Source organism: Pelophylax lessonae (assembly GCF_965119305.1).
Source record: "Pelophylax lessonae genome assembly, chromosome: 3".
NCBI lineage: Eukaryota > Metazoa > Chordata > Amphibia > Anura > Ranidae > Pelophylax > Pelophylax lessonae.
In genome coordinates, this window is record NC_138770.1 from 349,318,779 (window position 1) to 349,332,034 (window position 13,256).

Genomic DNA, 13,256 nt, shown 5'->3' on the forward strand with positions numbered 1-13,256 from the left:
TACCAGGTTTTTTTTTATTTTATACACAAACATAATCATAACAGTATTAGTAATGTCATGTTTTTTCTTTGTATCATCACTTACAGCATATATGAGAGCCAAAAAATATTTTCATTACGCTGTACACACGGTAAACTAAAAAAAATTATATAGGCAGTGAAATGTAGAGTTACAAATTGTTATACAGTGGTAAAATCCTTATTTATTGTACTAACTAAATAGATCATAAATAACCAGTATCTGAAATCTCATGTTTTTGCAGCCTTACCAAAATTTATTGTAACACTGGATACTCCACTATTTTATGTTGTTTCAAAGATGCTCAACCTGACTGGTACTGTTACAGCAAAGTAAGCCAATCTCTCTCTCTGTCCCTTTCATTAAAGTTGTTGGATGTGTGGTTATACCAGGGATATTTATAGTTATAAGTGCAAGTTAACAGCTAGGGATAAGCAGGGTTATATAGAATGTAAGAACCCCTGGCAGTCTTTTAGTTTTTCCAACCTCAGTCACTGTCACCTTTACTTGCAGATCAGCAGAAATAATCATGTAGCACATACTCAATAATATTATTACATGTATTAACCCCTTGTCGACTAGCCGCCATAGTATTACGGCGGGAGGTCGGCTCTATTACACAAAAGACGTACCTGTACGTTGTTTCATGTAGCAGTTAGTGGGGGTGTGCACATGCGCGATTGGCTAGAGGGGGAGCCAATTAGCAGATCCTGTGGATGACATGTCTGCCGGGCACCCGTGATCGCTCCCCATGGTGACAGAACGGTGGTCTGCCGAAGTAAACACGGCAGACAGCTGTTCTGTCAACAATGAACACAGGGATCCTGTGTTCCTCCTATTTAGGAACACAGGTCTCTGTGTTCATCCAGCAAGTCCATCCCCCACACAGTTAGAAAGCATCCCCTAGGCACACATTTAATCCCCCCTGCTGTTAACCCCTTCCCTGCCAGTGTCATTAGTACAGTAACCGTGCATATTTTTAAGCACTGATTACTGTAGTAATGTCACTGGTCCCCTCAAAAGTGTCAGTTAAGTGTCCGATCTGTCCACTGCAATGTCGCAGTCCTGCAAAAAATTGCCGATCGCCGCCATTACTAGTAAAAAAATAAATAAAATAAAAATTACATAAATCTTTAACCTAGTTTGTAGACGCGATAACTTTTGCACAAACCAATCAATATACACTTAGTGGGATTTTTCTTTACCAAAAATAAATATCAGAATACATATTGGCCTAAACTGATGAAAAAAATAGATTTTTAAATTTTTTATATTGGGAATGTTTTACAGCAGAAATTAAAAAATATATATCTTTTTCAGAATTGTCGCTCTTTTTTTGTTTATAGAGCAAAAAATAAAAACCGCAGAGGTGATCAAATACATCCAAAAATAAGCTATATTTATGGGGGAAAAAATGACAACATTTTTATTTTGGCACAGCTTCGCACGTTCGCGCAATTGTCAGTTAAAGTAACGCAGTGCAGTATCGCAAAAAATGGCCTGGTCATTAAGGGGGTAAAACCTTCTGGTCCTTAAGTGGGTAACCACAAACAGTCATCAGAATACTTTATTGTGATCCTTAAAAAGTATCATATGAACAATTTATTGTACTATAATGATTCTATGCCAGAATATAACACCAACAAACATTTTGGCTTGAGAATACAATGTGCCAAATGATTAGAGGCAAAAAAAAGTAAACTAAAACTAAAGCTAAAACCCAAGCTGATGCAGTAAATACATACCGTATTTTCCGGCGTATAAGACGACTGGGCGTATAAGACGACCCCCCTAATTTTCATCTACTGGTAATACTTAGGTTACCTTGGAGATATTATACTCGGCGTATAAGACGACCCCCCATTTTTAGGTGATTTTTTTGAGGTTCAAAAGTAGTCTTATACGCCAGAAAATACAGTAGGCTCCAGTTAGAATAATTAGGTACACTTTTTGGCTTTTAAGATTTACCAAGCTAATTTATTATCAACAGTTCTCTAAATAGTGCCCCTACCTAAAATGTAATTTTACAAGATAATACCGTTTACTATCCTTCTAGAGGTAAATAAACAACTGCTTGGTTTATTTCCTAAGTATTGTGACAAGATCAGTTTCTCCATATTCTTGGTGCTTGGATTATGTTTGCTATGGAATATGTTTCTAACTTCCCCTCTCTTGTTTTGAGGGTGATATGGCCTTTTGTGTGCATTATTTATTGCTATAAAATAAGTCAGTGTTGTCCTAAATGCACTAATTTTCTCAATTTTCTCAAAGAGAAATTTGTAGAAATGTAAGAAAACACAACATATATTTAATTTTAATCCCAATGCATCTCACATATTCACATTTGTATTTTGCATTCAGATATTACTCTAATAAACCACTAAAAGGAAATGTAACAATAACAGTGAAGCCTTCATTTGGTCAAGATGTAAGTGGGGTTAAGGAAACATATCAGGTACGTTCATGGTTTTCTATTTGTTGACTTAATTTCAGTATTCCTATCCTTTTTCTAAGTATATAAAGTATGGGATTTGCAGTACAACACCCCACCATAAGCCATAAGGTATCATGCAAACTAAAATATAAATACTACAAATATGCCTGTTTGTGTTTTTATTTTTACATTTTCCAGAGTGGATATCCATAAATAACAGTAGGGCTTTTTTTTTTTAAATGACAGGCTAAAAGAAAAATAAATGAGAGACAATATCAAACTTAAATGATACTAGCCTACTACAATGGGTATACTGGCCAGAGAATCAGTGGACCCCTGTAATGCTGATGCTAACAGTTTCCTCCTAGAACACTGAATGCCATGGAGGAAGCTGAAGATCACAAACTGTTGATTTTCCATGCCAACCAAAAATTGTAACTGGAGAAATAAAAACTATAACATAACAGTATTGTGGGCACAGAAAAATCTTCAAGCTGATAATCACAGCTTGTTCATAAGAAAAGACAAAAAAAGTAATTTTCAATCAAGGTTAGAGTGAAGCCTCCAGGCTCAGTATCGGTTTGTAATAACAAAGGCAGAAACCTTTAATTTTATATTGTTATAACATTATTTATTTGATTTAGAGATTACCAAACGGAAATGCTCAGGCAACCAGATATCTCAATTACCTATAATCTATTTATTGCTGATATATTGTATGTAATACAACTATCCATTTTTATGTTTTTGCCTGTTACCCATTGACCACCCCTGTACTATAACCAGAAAAAATAATTTTATGCATAGAGGGCAAAAAATTGCATAGTGTTTACATAATTCAATAAGACCCACAATTTGGAATATCACACATCTGTTTTATTTTTATTTTTATTCCTGTATATAGATCTCGGGATCTTTAGGCTTCAGTTTCCCATACACAGAAATAGAAAAGGCTGTATATCTGCAAGGAATAAATGTAACAGCTTCAGTAACAGATCAAGTCTTGGGTAAATTAAATAAAAATATACATTTATTTATTTATTTTTTAATCTGATTGGCTTAAAAGTATGATTATGCCTCTATAATATTTCCTTTTTTTCATATAGGAATTGTAGTAGAAACATCATCCTTTATATGGGTAACACATTTTGAGTATGAAATCAACTTCATTGACCAAAATCCAGCATTTATGCCTGGCGGAAATTTCACAGCTAAGGTGGGTAAAACAAAATGGAGGTGCTGACTGATGTTTGCACTGCTACGGATGATTTCTAAACTGGCCATGAGAAAGGGCTGGAGAAAATGTATTACCTCACCTGAATGTACATGAGATGACTTTCTAGTGGCTATTGCTGCCATGAGTTAGATTAGGAAATGGGAAGGGCAAAGCTGAGTAGTGAAAATAGAGAGTATCAAAAAGGCAGTGATAAACATGAATCATTGTTGGCTAACACTGTTTCTAAATCCACTATATTATCAATGGTCAGTACTTCTTATAGTTAAAAAGGGACTGATGGCACATTTATAAATGTGTATGGGCATTATACTAAGCATAAGTATCTATTAACCTCTTTACACTAATGGAAGTTGGCATTTTAAATGAGCCATGATGCCGATAGGAGGAGTGATAATGCAGCACTGTGATTAGCTGGCATGGACAGCTAATGATCAACTACCAAACATCAGGAGCTGTTGGGAAAGGCTTCTGAAGACAGCATCACTGTTCAGTGGTGATGTCTTCAGAAGCCTTTCCCAACAGCTTCTGATCATTGGTAGTTGACCATTAGCTGTCCATGATTGCTCGATCATAGTCCTGATAGAACCTGTCCTAGAACAGGACAGCAACATATATATGTGGGAACTGGTTAATATAACCAATCTTCCCTGCCACAGCATATATGTGTATTGCTGTCATAAAGAGATGAATATGTTACCGAAATTGTTCTTTAGTATTTTGTATTAAAAATCTTATATTTTTTTGTAATTCTTGAATGCCCATGTATAGCCTAGAAAACATAGCAGGCATTTGAGTATATAAAAATTTAGAGGGATTTATTAAGGATTTTAGAATGTTCACTAAATAAAATGTGTGAAGATTCAATAAAATGAGTGAATCATGCAAAGTGAATTTTCACACATTTTTGTGTGAACTTCCCTAAATTATTTCTTAATTTCTCAATTATTTCTCACATCCTTTAGTAAATCAGCCTCATTCGGTGTCAATGTTTAGAGATAGAATTTTAAGTTTAACTGCTTAGTGATTATAAATACCTAGTTGTGAAACTTAGATGATGGTTCACTATATTAATACTTATATTAGAAATTATAACATGACAATATGATTTCAGTTTAAAGGCTAACTCCATATTTAACAACATGTTACATCCATATTTAGGGTGTAGCATGTAACGCTTTTACACCTGCACAGCTGCATCATTCTATTACAGAAATCTGTGAATACATTTACTGCCACAAATCTCAGACCTGGGCCTTAGGCAAATGCCTTATTTTATTAAAGTTAAAGTGGCCCAGAAAACAGGTAAAACTTTTTAACTTTGATGAATATCACACAATAAATGCCCTCAATGTATATTATGCAATATACAATTTTCAGCTTTATCTTAGACAGACTGTAGGAATGTTATGTTATGGTATTAAACTCTTACATATATCCAGTGAAGTGACTGGCCTCAGGTGATACAAAGAGATGAAACAAATCCTTCTTCGTAAGTTGTACCTGTTTATCTGCAGTCTTCTCAACATCTGTTCAAAGTGCTTAATATTTAAAGTTTGTCTAAAAATTCTGAAACAAGCTGAAGTCACACTCTGCAGAGCTTAGTGAGGAGAGCTCTTAGAGCTGATTGGAGGGAAGGGAAACACCCCCCTTTACACAGCACAGAGGAGCAGAGATGAGTCCACACTATAGAAGGATATGCTTTGTTCATATTGTATTTCATGTCTGAGGTTTACAACCACTTTAAGAATTGTCCATCTCCCCCAGAGCCTATTGGAATTCTAAGAGCAGCCAAATATTTCATATACATATTTAGGAGCACATGTGTAAACAATTTATGCATTGACCAACCAATATGCATTCTTTTTCCTACAGATTCAAATACAACGGATTGACAAAAAATCCTTAACTGAACAAGAAAGGCAGAAATTGGTAACAGTTAATATAACCTCTGATACAGGGAAAGTTCAGCGGCTATATGTAATTCCAGAAAATGGAATTATAATTGTGCAGTTTCCGGTTTACTTATCAGTACGTGGCATAAATGATATAAATATTATGGTGAGTAGAGAGTTAATAAAAAGGTTTTTCAAGTTAGTATCTCTAGGTCTAATTATTTTCTCCAATATTATATGAAATACTATATGCTATAATAAGCTGACCTTTAAGCTAAGATAAATGTCCATTTAAAAATGAGGACATATAAATAATTTATAAAATGTATTTTTCTATTTTTTATAGGCTCAGTATCAGAATACGACTTCAAGTTACACCACCAATGATGTATTTTCAAACAATCCTCTTGTTCGACTTCAAACACCAGATTCAGCTTTAAAAGTAATAGTTTTTTTTTTTCTTTTTTTTCTTTTGCCCTTTAAGAGGTTTTCTCTATCTTTGAAAGAATGACATCATACTGGAAGCTTGGTATAGCTTCTATAAACATAGATACCTGCTAAATAAAATGAAAACTAGAAGTAAAAAAAAAAAAAAAATCTTCAAGGGCCAGTTCACACCACATGCAGTCCAATGTGTTTTTTTTCAACATCAAAAGCGCATGGATAGAAGGTTATATGGTTTCCGATGGCATAATTCACACCAGTGTGGTCAGTTTCAGTGTTTTCCAGTTTCAGAAAAAAAAGTAGAACATGCTGTATTTATTTTGCACTGAACTGTACTGGAACACAGTCAAATGCATAAAAAAAATGCACCAGGACGCACCTAAATGCACCAAAATGCATATGTCCTTATTTAGGGTGCAGGAAAAAAATATGGAAAAAATGCACCAGAACACATAAAAATGCTTTAAAAATGCACCAGAACGCATCAAAAACGTGCATGCAGAAATGCATCTGGGCTGCGTTTCTTTGGTGTGAGCTGGCCTTAATAGTATGTTTATCATGAAAGTAAAGGTAAAAAACAGTACCCAATGTAAATATATGTATATTTTTAATATAGGCTGGAATACCATTTGAAGTACAAGTTGATGTCCAGGTGAAAGTGCAGCAGATTTATTACACAGTACGTATATGATCAAATCTTATTTTAAAATCTGCTTAAAAGAGCAACATGCTTTCTACTGCTCCTGAAAAATTATACTTTACTGTATATTAAAATGCGCAATGCCTAATGATCATGTATCAAATAAAATATAACTTTCCAATGCTGCTTATTATGAAAATTGACCTAATGCTTTTTTCCTTTGCAGGTTGTATCTAAAGGATTGGTAATTGTGGCTGGAAAAAACAGGACAACGTTTAGCCTCACACCAGAAAACTCTTGGGCTCCCAATGCTGAACTGTTGGTATATTTGCTTGGTTTTGAAAAGGACAATTATAAAATTATGCAGATTTCGAAAACTCTAAAAATCAAGGGGACATTGAATCAAAAGGTAACTAAAACACAAAATATTTTTTCAAAAAGCTTAAAAATCCTAAACCATTATTTAAAAGTTAAATATTATTTAAAATTGAAAAAATATTATTCATCAAATGAAGTTTAAATATTTGAATCCACTTTGTATTTGACACTTTGATGTAACATGTTTATTTCTGTTCATCCTTTAGATGGGTTTATCTTGGAGTAAAGGCAAAGCTAAACCATTGGAACAGGTGTCCTTGATTGCCAATGTGGAAGATTCTCTCTCTTTGGTGGGACTATGCATTGCTGACAAAAGTTCCCCAATTATCAAAAGACAAAATGACTTAACAACAAGTAGGGTCAGTATGACTAAACATTACAGGCTTGATATATAGTACCAAAATAGGACATTTTTATCATGGCTTCTGTGTGCTTGAATATGAATTTTAGTATAGGTCAATTGATTTCTTTTTTTTTTTTTTGTAAGATGTTGCAATACTTTGAGATATGTATCTGTAAGTTATTTCTACTGTTCTATATACAACTCCTGCTAAAAGAGAGCTACATAGGATACAATTTAATTGAGTGATAGTGGAGCTCAGCCAAATTTAAAAAAAAAACACAGCATGAAAGAATATTATCTAGACAGGTTGTCATGAGCATTACGTATACCGTAAAATATAATTTGCAAAACAAACTGATGGTCATATCATTTTTTTTTTATCTTTAGCAATTAAACATTTAACACAGGGTGCTTTCATAACCCTTATCTTGTAGAGGGTGCTGGCTTTTCTAAAAAGAAACTCCAGCACTGCCCTCAGGTTGTTGTCACCCTGAGTACATATTAAAGCGGAGTTCCACCTAAAAAAAATGACATAAAAATACCCCCGGGACAGTCAGGGCTAGTGCATTCCACAATGGATAGCCTCTGAACTGTCCCGGGTTGCACTTACCTGCAAGAAGAAATACTTACCTTGAAAATGTATTGTCCAGCGCTGCCATCTCAGGTGTGGGCAGCTTGAAGCCAGCGCGATCCTCTTCTGCGTCCTCTTCCATCCTCTTCGGTCCCACGATGCACTGCACCGGCCCCGCCGTCACTTCCGGTGCGTGCGCGTCATCCCTCCACAGCTTCTGGGCATGGCCAGAAGCTGTTTAGAAGGGAATGACGCGCGCGCACCGGAACTGACGTCGGGCCGGTGCAGGCGCATTGATTCCTGGGAGAGATGACGTTCAGCTCCCAGGAATCATTGCAAGCCAGGAAGTGACAAATCACCGTGGCCGCCGAGGGGAGGAAGAGGAAGTTAAGTGAGTATAGTTTCTTCTAATCCAAGGTAAGTAAAAATAAAAAAAAAAATGCGATTATCCATTTCTTTTTAAGGTGACCCGGAGCAAGAAGATGGACAGAAGTGTAATTTTAGGGTGGAACTCCGCTTTAATAAATAAAACATTATTCCTTCTACTAGTATATATTCCCTTTAATGCACCAAGCGGTGTGAAAGCAGAATAGGATAACCAGTAATATTTTACTATAACATCTCATAATAATTTCTTATATAGTAAGGTTAGGAAATGCCCAGATATAGTATTTAAAACATTGTAATAATGCCTAAGCACTGTTTTTATTATATGTATATATATATATATATGTATCTCACAAAAGTGAGTACACCCCTCACATTTTTGTAAATATTTGATTATATCATTTCATGTGACAACACTAAAGAAATTACACTTTGCTATAATGTAAAGTAGTGAGTGTGCAGCTTATATAACAGTGTAAATTTGCTCTCCCCTCAAAATAACTCAACACACAGCCATTAATGTCTAAACCGCTGGCAACATAAGTGAGTACACCCCTACGTGAAAATGTCCAAATTGGGCCCAATTAACCATTTTCCCTTCCCAATGTCATGGAAGTTCAACATTGCACCTCATGGCAAAGAACCCTCTGAGGATCTGAAAAAAAGAATTGTTGCTCTACATAAAGATGGCCTAGGCTATAAGAAGATTGCTAAGACACTTAAACTGAGCTGCAGCACTGTGGCCAAGACCATGCAGCGGTTTAACAGGACAGGTTCAACTCAGAACAGTCCTCGCCATGGTCGACCAAAGGGGTTGAGTGCACATGCTCAGCGTCATATCCAGAGGTTGTCTTAGGAAAATAGATGTATGAGTGCTGCAAGCATTGCTGCAGAGGTTGAAGGGGTGGGGGTCAGCCTGTCAGTGCTCAGACAATATACTGCACACTGCATCAAATCAGTCTGCATTGCTGTCATTCCAGAAGTAAGCCTCTTCTAAAGATGATGCACAAGAATGTCCGCAAACAGTTTGCTGAAGACAAGCAGACTAAGGACATGAATTACTGGAACCATGTCCTGTGGTCTGATGAGAACATAACGTTATTTGGTTCAGATGATGTCAAGCCTGTTTGGCGGCAACCTGGTGAGGAGTAGAAAGACAAGTGTGTCTTGCCTACAGTCAAGCATGGTGGTGGGAGTGTCATGTTCTGGGGCTGCATGAGTGCTGCCAGCACTGGGGAGCTACAGTTCATTGAAGAAACCATGAATGCCAACATGTACTGTGACATACTGAAGCAGAGCATGATCCCCTCCCTTCGGAGACTGGGCCACAGGGCAGTATTCCAGCATAACGACCCCAAACACACCTCCAAGATAACCACTGCCTTGCTAAAGAAGCTGAGGGTAAAGGTGATGGACTGGCCAAGCTTGTCTTCAGACCTAAACCCTATTAAGCACCTGTGGGGCATCCTCAAACGGAAGGTGGAGGAGCGCAAGGTCTCTAACATCCACCAGCTCTGTGATTTTATCATGGAGGAGTGGAAGAGGACTCCAGTGGCAACTTGTGAAGCTCTGGTAAACTCCATGCCCAAGAGGGTTAAGGCAGTGCTGGAACATAAGAGTGGTCACACAAAATATTGACACTTTGCGTCCAATTTGGACATTTTGACTTAGGGGTGTACTCGCTACTGTTGCCAGTGGTTTAGACAATAATGGCTGTGTGTTGAGTTATTTTGAGGGGACAGCAAATTTACACTGTTATACACTCACTACTTTACATTGCAACAAAGTGTCATTTCTTCAGTGTTGTCACATGAAAAGATATAATAAAATATTTACAAAAATGTGGGGGTGGGGGTGTACTCCTTTTTGTGAGATACTGTATATACATACAGTATATATTGTATTTATCTTTTTTTTTCAAAATGAGTTTAAAATTCTTGCTCTAAACCAGTAATCTGTTTTTCTTTTTAGGTTTATCAGGAGCTACATTCTTATAATATGGTAGGTACCACAAACATTGACATCAAAATGACAAGCATTAAATCTCCACGTTACTATTCTATTATCCTCTGAACTGCAACCAATTACAGAGGGAAGGTCAGCGCTCAGTTGGGTTTCTATTGCTTCAGTGCTCTTGGCTTGACACTATGAACATGAGCAAAGGGTAACATGATCAGTGCACTGCTGCTTTTATTGTCCGGTCTGAAGGTCGGGTTTTGGTCCTTGACCATTCACTTAAAATGATACTAAACACAAACTGTTTAACTTACATTATCCCTTCTCTTTATGAATATGGATGATGGCACTGTATTTATTTTAATAAAAAAAAAAAGGAGCTTCTTCTCCTCTGCTGTTTAAAAACCAAAAACAAAACAGACTTTGGAATACAGAGGAAAATATATAATTAATATCAATTAATTGATTTCAATCATTACAAAATATGTATTTAATTTAAAATCTTTATTATTTTTGTGCAAAAACATGATGTGTGCTATCTAGGGGGAGGTACTGCCAATCGCAGCCTGTTTCATGCCCATCCAAATCTATTTGTTTGTATGTGCTTAGAATTATAGGTAGGTGATGCCCCCATCAATCAACATGTAAGGTGGCAATGCACAAAAAATTTTTTTTACCTAAATTGTAAATGTTATGTTTTATTGATACCCCCCTTACTCGTATGTCCTAGATACTGGCCCATAAGTGTTTTACTGTAAACAATGGTTAATAACTATAATGGATCCATTCAGTGTGTTTACTACTCTATCATTTTTCTTAACAGGGTGCTCCATTTGGCTTGACTAATGCTGATGTGTATAAATCAAGACCACCCTGTAAGTTTTTATTCAATACTTAATATAAGGCAAATGTAATATTTCGGATTTTGCCTATAGAGCATATAAGCATTTCCATTACATCTTGCAATGTAAATGTGCATTTTAATGATTACTACAAATACATGGGTTTACATTATGTTGGATTCATACTCATTTATTTTAGTTTACCTGAAATACACAGATAGCATAAGGATATTAGTCTGTATTAGCATTAAAGATCACAACTGCAGCATGTACCTATATATGGTATATGTATAATATTTCAAGCAGAGTAGTGTTTATATAAATGTATCTAACATCTATTGCTCATTCATTTAATTTTAAAGTACTTGCAGACAATATCAGACAGGGCATCTAAGAAAATAAGACAATCTTGTCTGAATGGTATTTCCCCTGAAATGTTAATGACAGGGGTGTCTACAGTGTGCCTTTGCAGAAGGAAAGGTTAAATGCAAAACCCAAGCTGTGTGTATTTAGAACTCTGCCAACATATTCAGGTGTCTGGTGTCTGAGGGAGATCAGAATGTGCATACATGTCTGACCACAATCTAGTGTGAACTGATATCTTAAGAGTTAGAAATACAGTATATGCCAAATATGACACAAGCATGAAACAACATAAAAAATGCATTTGAATTACTGTATTATTAAAGAAATGGAATTGTCAGAGCCTAATTACTAAGCAGTGGGTATGGGATGACACTACTGTTTATTGACTCTTTAATGTAGTTCAAATATTAAGAAAAAACAACATAAAGACTATTTTATTCATTTTAGTTTCAGCTCCTCGTGTTGCAAGGAGGACTGAGATGCCTCCAAGACAAGATGAATCTGTATTTCCAATCATTTGGATTTGGCTGGAGACCAACATAAGGTATGTTAGAGTGAACCTGTCATCCTTTGTAAACTTTTACAAAAAAATTCTTAGCGTAAGAGCAGTAACTTTATTGTGCCTAAGGCTTTACTACTAAATCACCTGTCTACGACTATTAATCCAGGTCTGTAACTAAGGACCTGTACCTATTTGCCTTGGGAGTGTAGCTCACTTCCAAGCTAATGCCCACTTATCTATCCATCCATCCATCCATCCATCCACTAAGCAATGAGGGCACCTTTACTTGCTATAGAAGTTCTGTAACTTAATAAATGGATTCAGCTCCAGGAGGACAGCTCTTACCCCCAAATTAGAGAAGGCCAGGCATTTAGTAGGAGCACTGGGGTGCACAAACATGGATTTCCTTCATAAAGATAACACCAGACACCACACATTTCTTGCTGTAAGGTGCCACGTATAAAACATATAGTGATAATTTACTGTACTTCAGATAAGTAAATGAAGCCCACTTTTATTTTACAGCTCAAGCTTACAATCTAGCCTTCCACTAACTGTACCTGATGTGAATACCACTTGGGTGGCCACTGCTTTTGTTATTTCTGAAAATCTTGGACTGGGAGTAGCCGAGGAACCTGTTGAGGTGATTATTTTCTGTGCAGTTTCATGATGTTTTAACAAATAGGTATCAGCTTGGATTAGTTGGAATTGACATGTTTACTGACAGGTTTACTTTAAAGTGATGCTGACACTTAAAAAATGTATGAAGTGCAGGCCTCTGCTATAGCCTGCAGTCAATGTTAATACAACTGAATATTGGATCATTTGTATTGGGCAAGCTTTGACATATGACATATAGTAATGCTGATCATGCTGTTCTCTATTTGACTTCCTTCCACATGTTATTCATTACCATATCCCCTGTGTATTTATTTATTTTTATATATATTTTGTTCCTTGATTTTACAGATATCAGTATTTAAACCTTTTGTGGTTTCATTAAATATGCCTTATTCTGTCATAAGAGGGGAAAAGTTTATTCTGGAAGTTACCTTGAAAAGTTCTTTAAATGAAGACTTACAGGTATGGGATTCTCGTTTGTATTATTTCTTAAATATTTGCTTACTACACGCCTAATCTTTTTTTTTTTTGTTTTTTTTTGTTTTGTTTTTAATTATTCTTATTTTTTTTCAATTAAAAAATACAACATAGAGACTGCATGTTAAGCAGAAAAACACAACAACTA

General features: G+C 35.9%; 1 protein-coding gene across 1 annotated transcript in view; it reads left to right on the plus strand.

Annotated features, from left to right (window-relative positions):
- LOC309550529 (CD109 antigen-like) overlaps window positions 1-13,256 on the plus strand; it is a gene marked incomplete at its 5' end in the record, with an annotated part of 33,809 nt that overhangs the window by 4,580 nt on the left and 15,973 nt on the right. Inside the window, 14 exons of the mRNA XM_082250888.1 lie at window positions 263-350; window positions 2,380-2,473; window positions 3,357-3,459; window positions 3,559-3,668; window positions 5,562-5,747; window positions 5,928-6,023; window positions 6,642-6,704; window positions 6,892-7,074; window positions 7,250-7,402; window positions 10,316-10,345; window positions 11,124-11,175; window positions 11,956-12,052; window positions 12,536-12,653; window positions 12,980-13,093. Coding sequence (XP_082107014.1) covers window positions 263-350; window positions 2,380-2,473; window positions 3,357-3,459; window positions 3,559-3,668; window positions 5,562-5,747; window positions 5,928-6,023; window positions 6,642-6,704; window positions 6,892-7,074; window positions 7,250-7,402; window positions 10,316-10,345; window positions 11,124-11,175; window positions 11,956-12,052; window positions 12,536-12,653; window positions 12,980-13,093 — 1,487 coding nt within the window. The remainder of the gene's footprint in view (window positions 1-262; window positions 351-2,379; window positions 2,474-3,356; window positions 3,460-3,558; window positions 3,669-5,561; window positions 5,748-5,927; window positions 6,024-6,641; window positions 6,705-6,891; window positions 7,075-7,249; window positions 7,403-10,315; window positions 10,346-11,123; window positions 11,176-11,955; window positions 12,053-12,535; window positions 12,654-12,979; window positions 13,094-13,256) is intronic.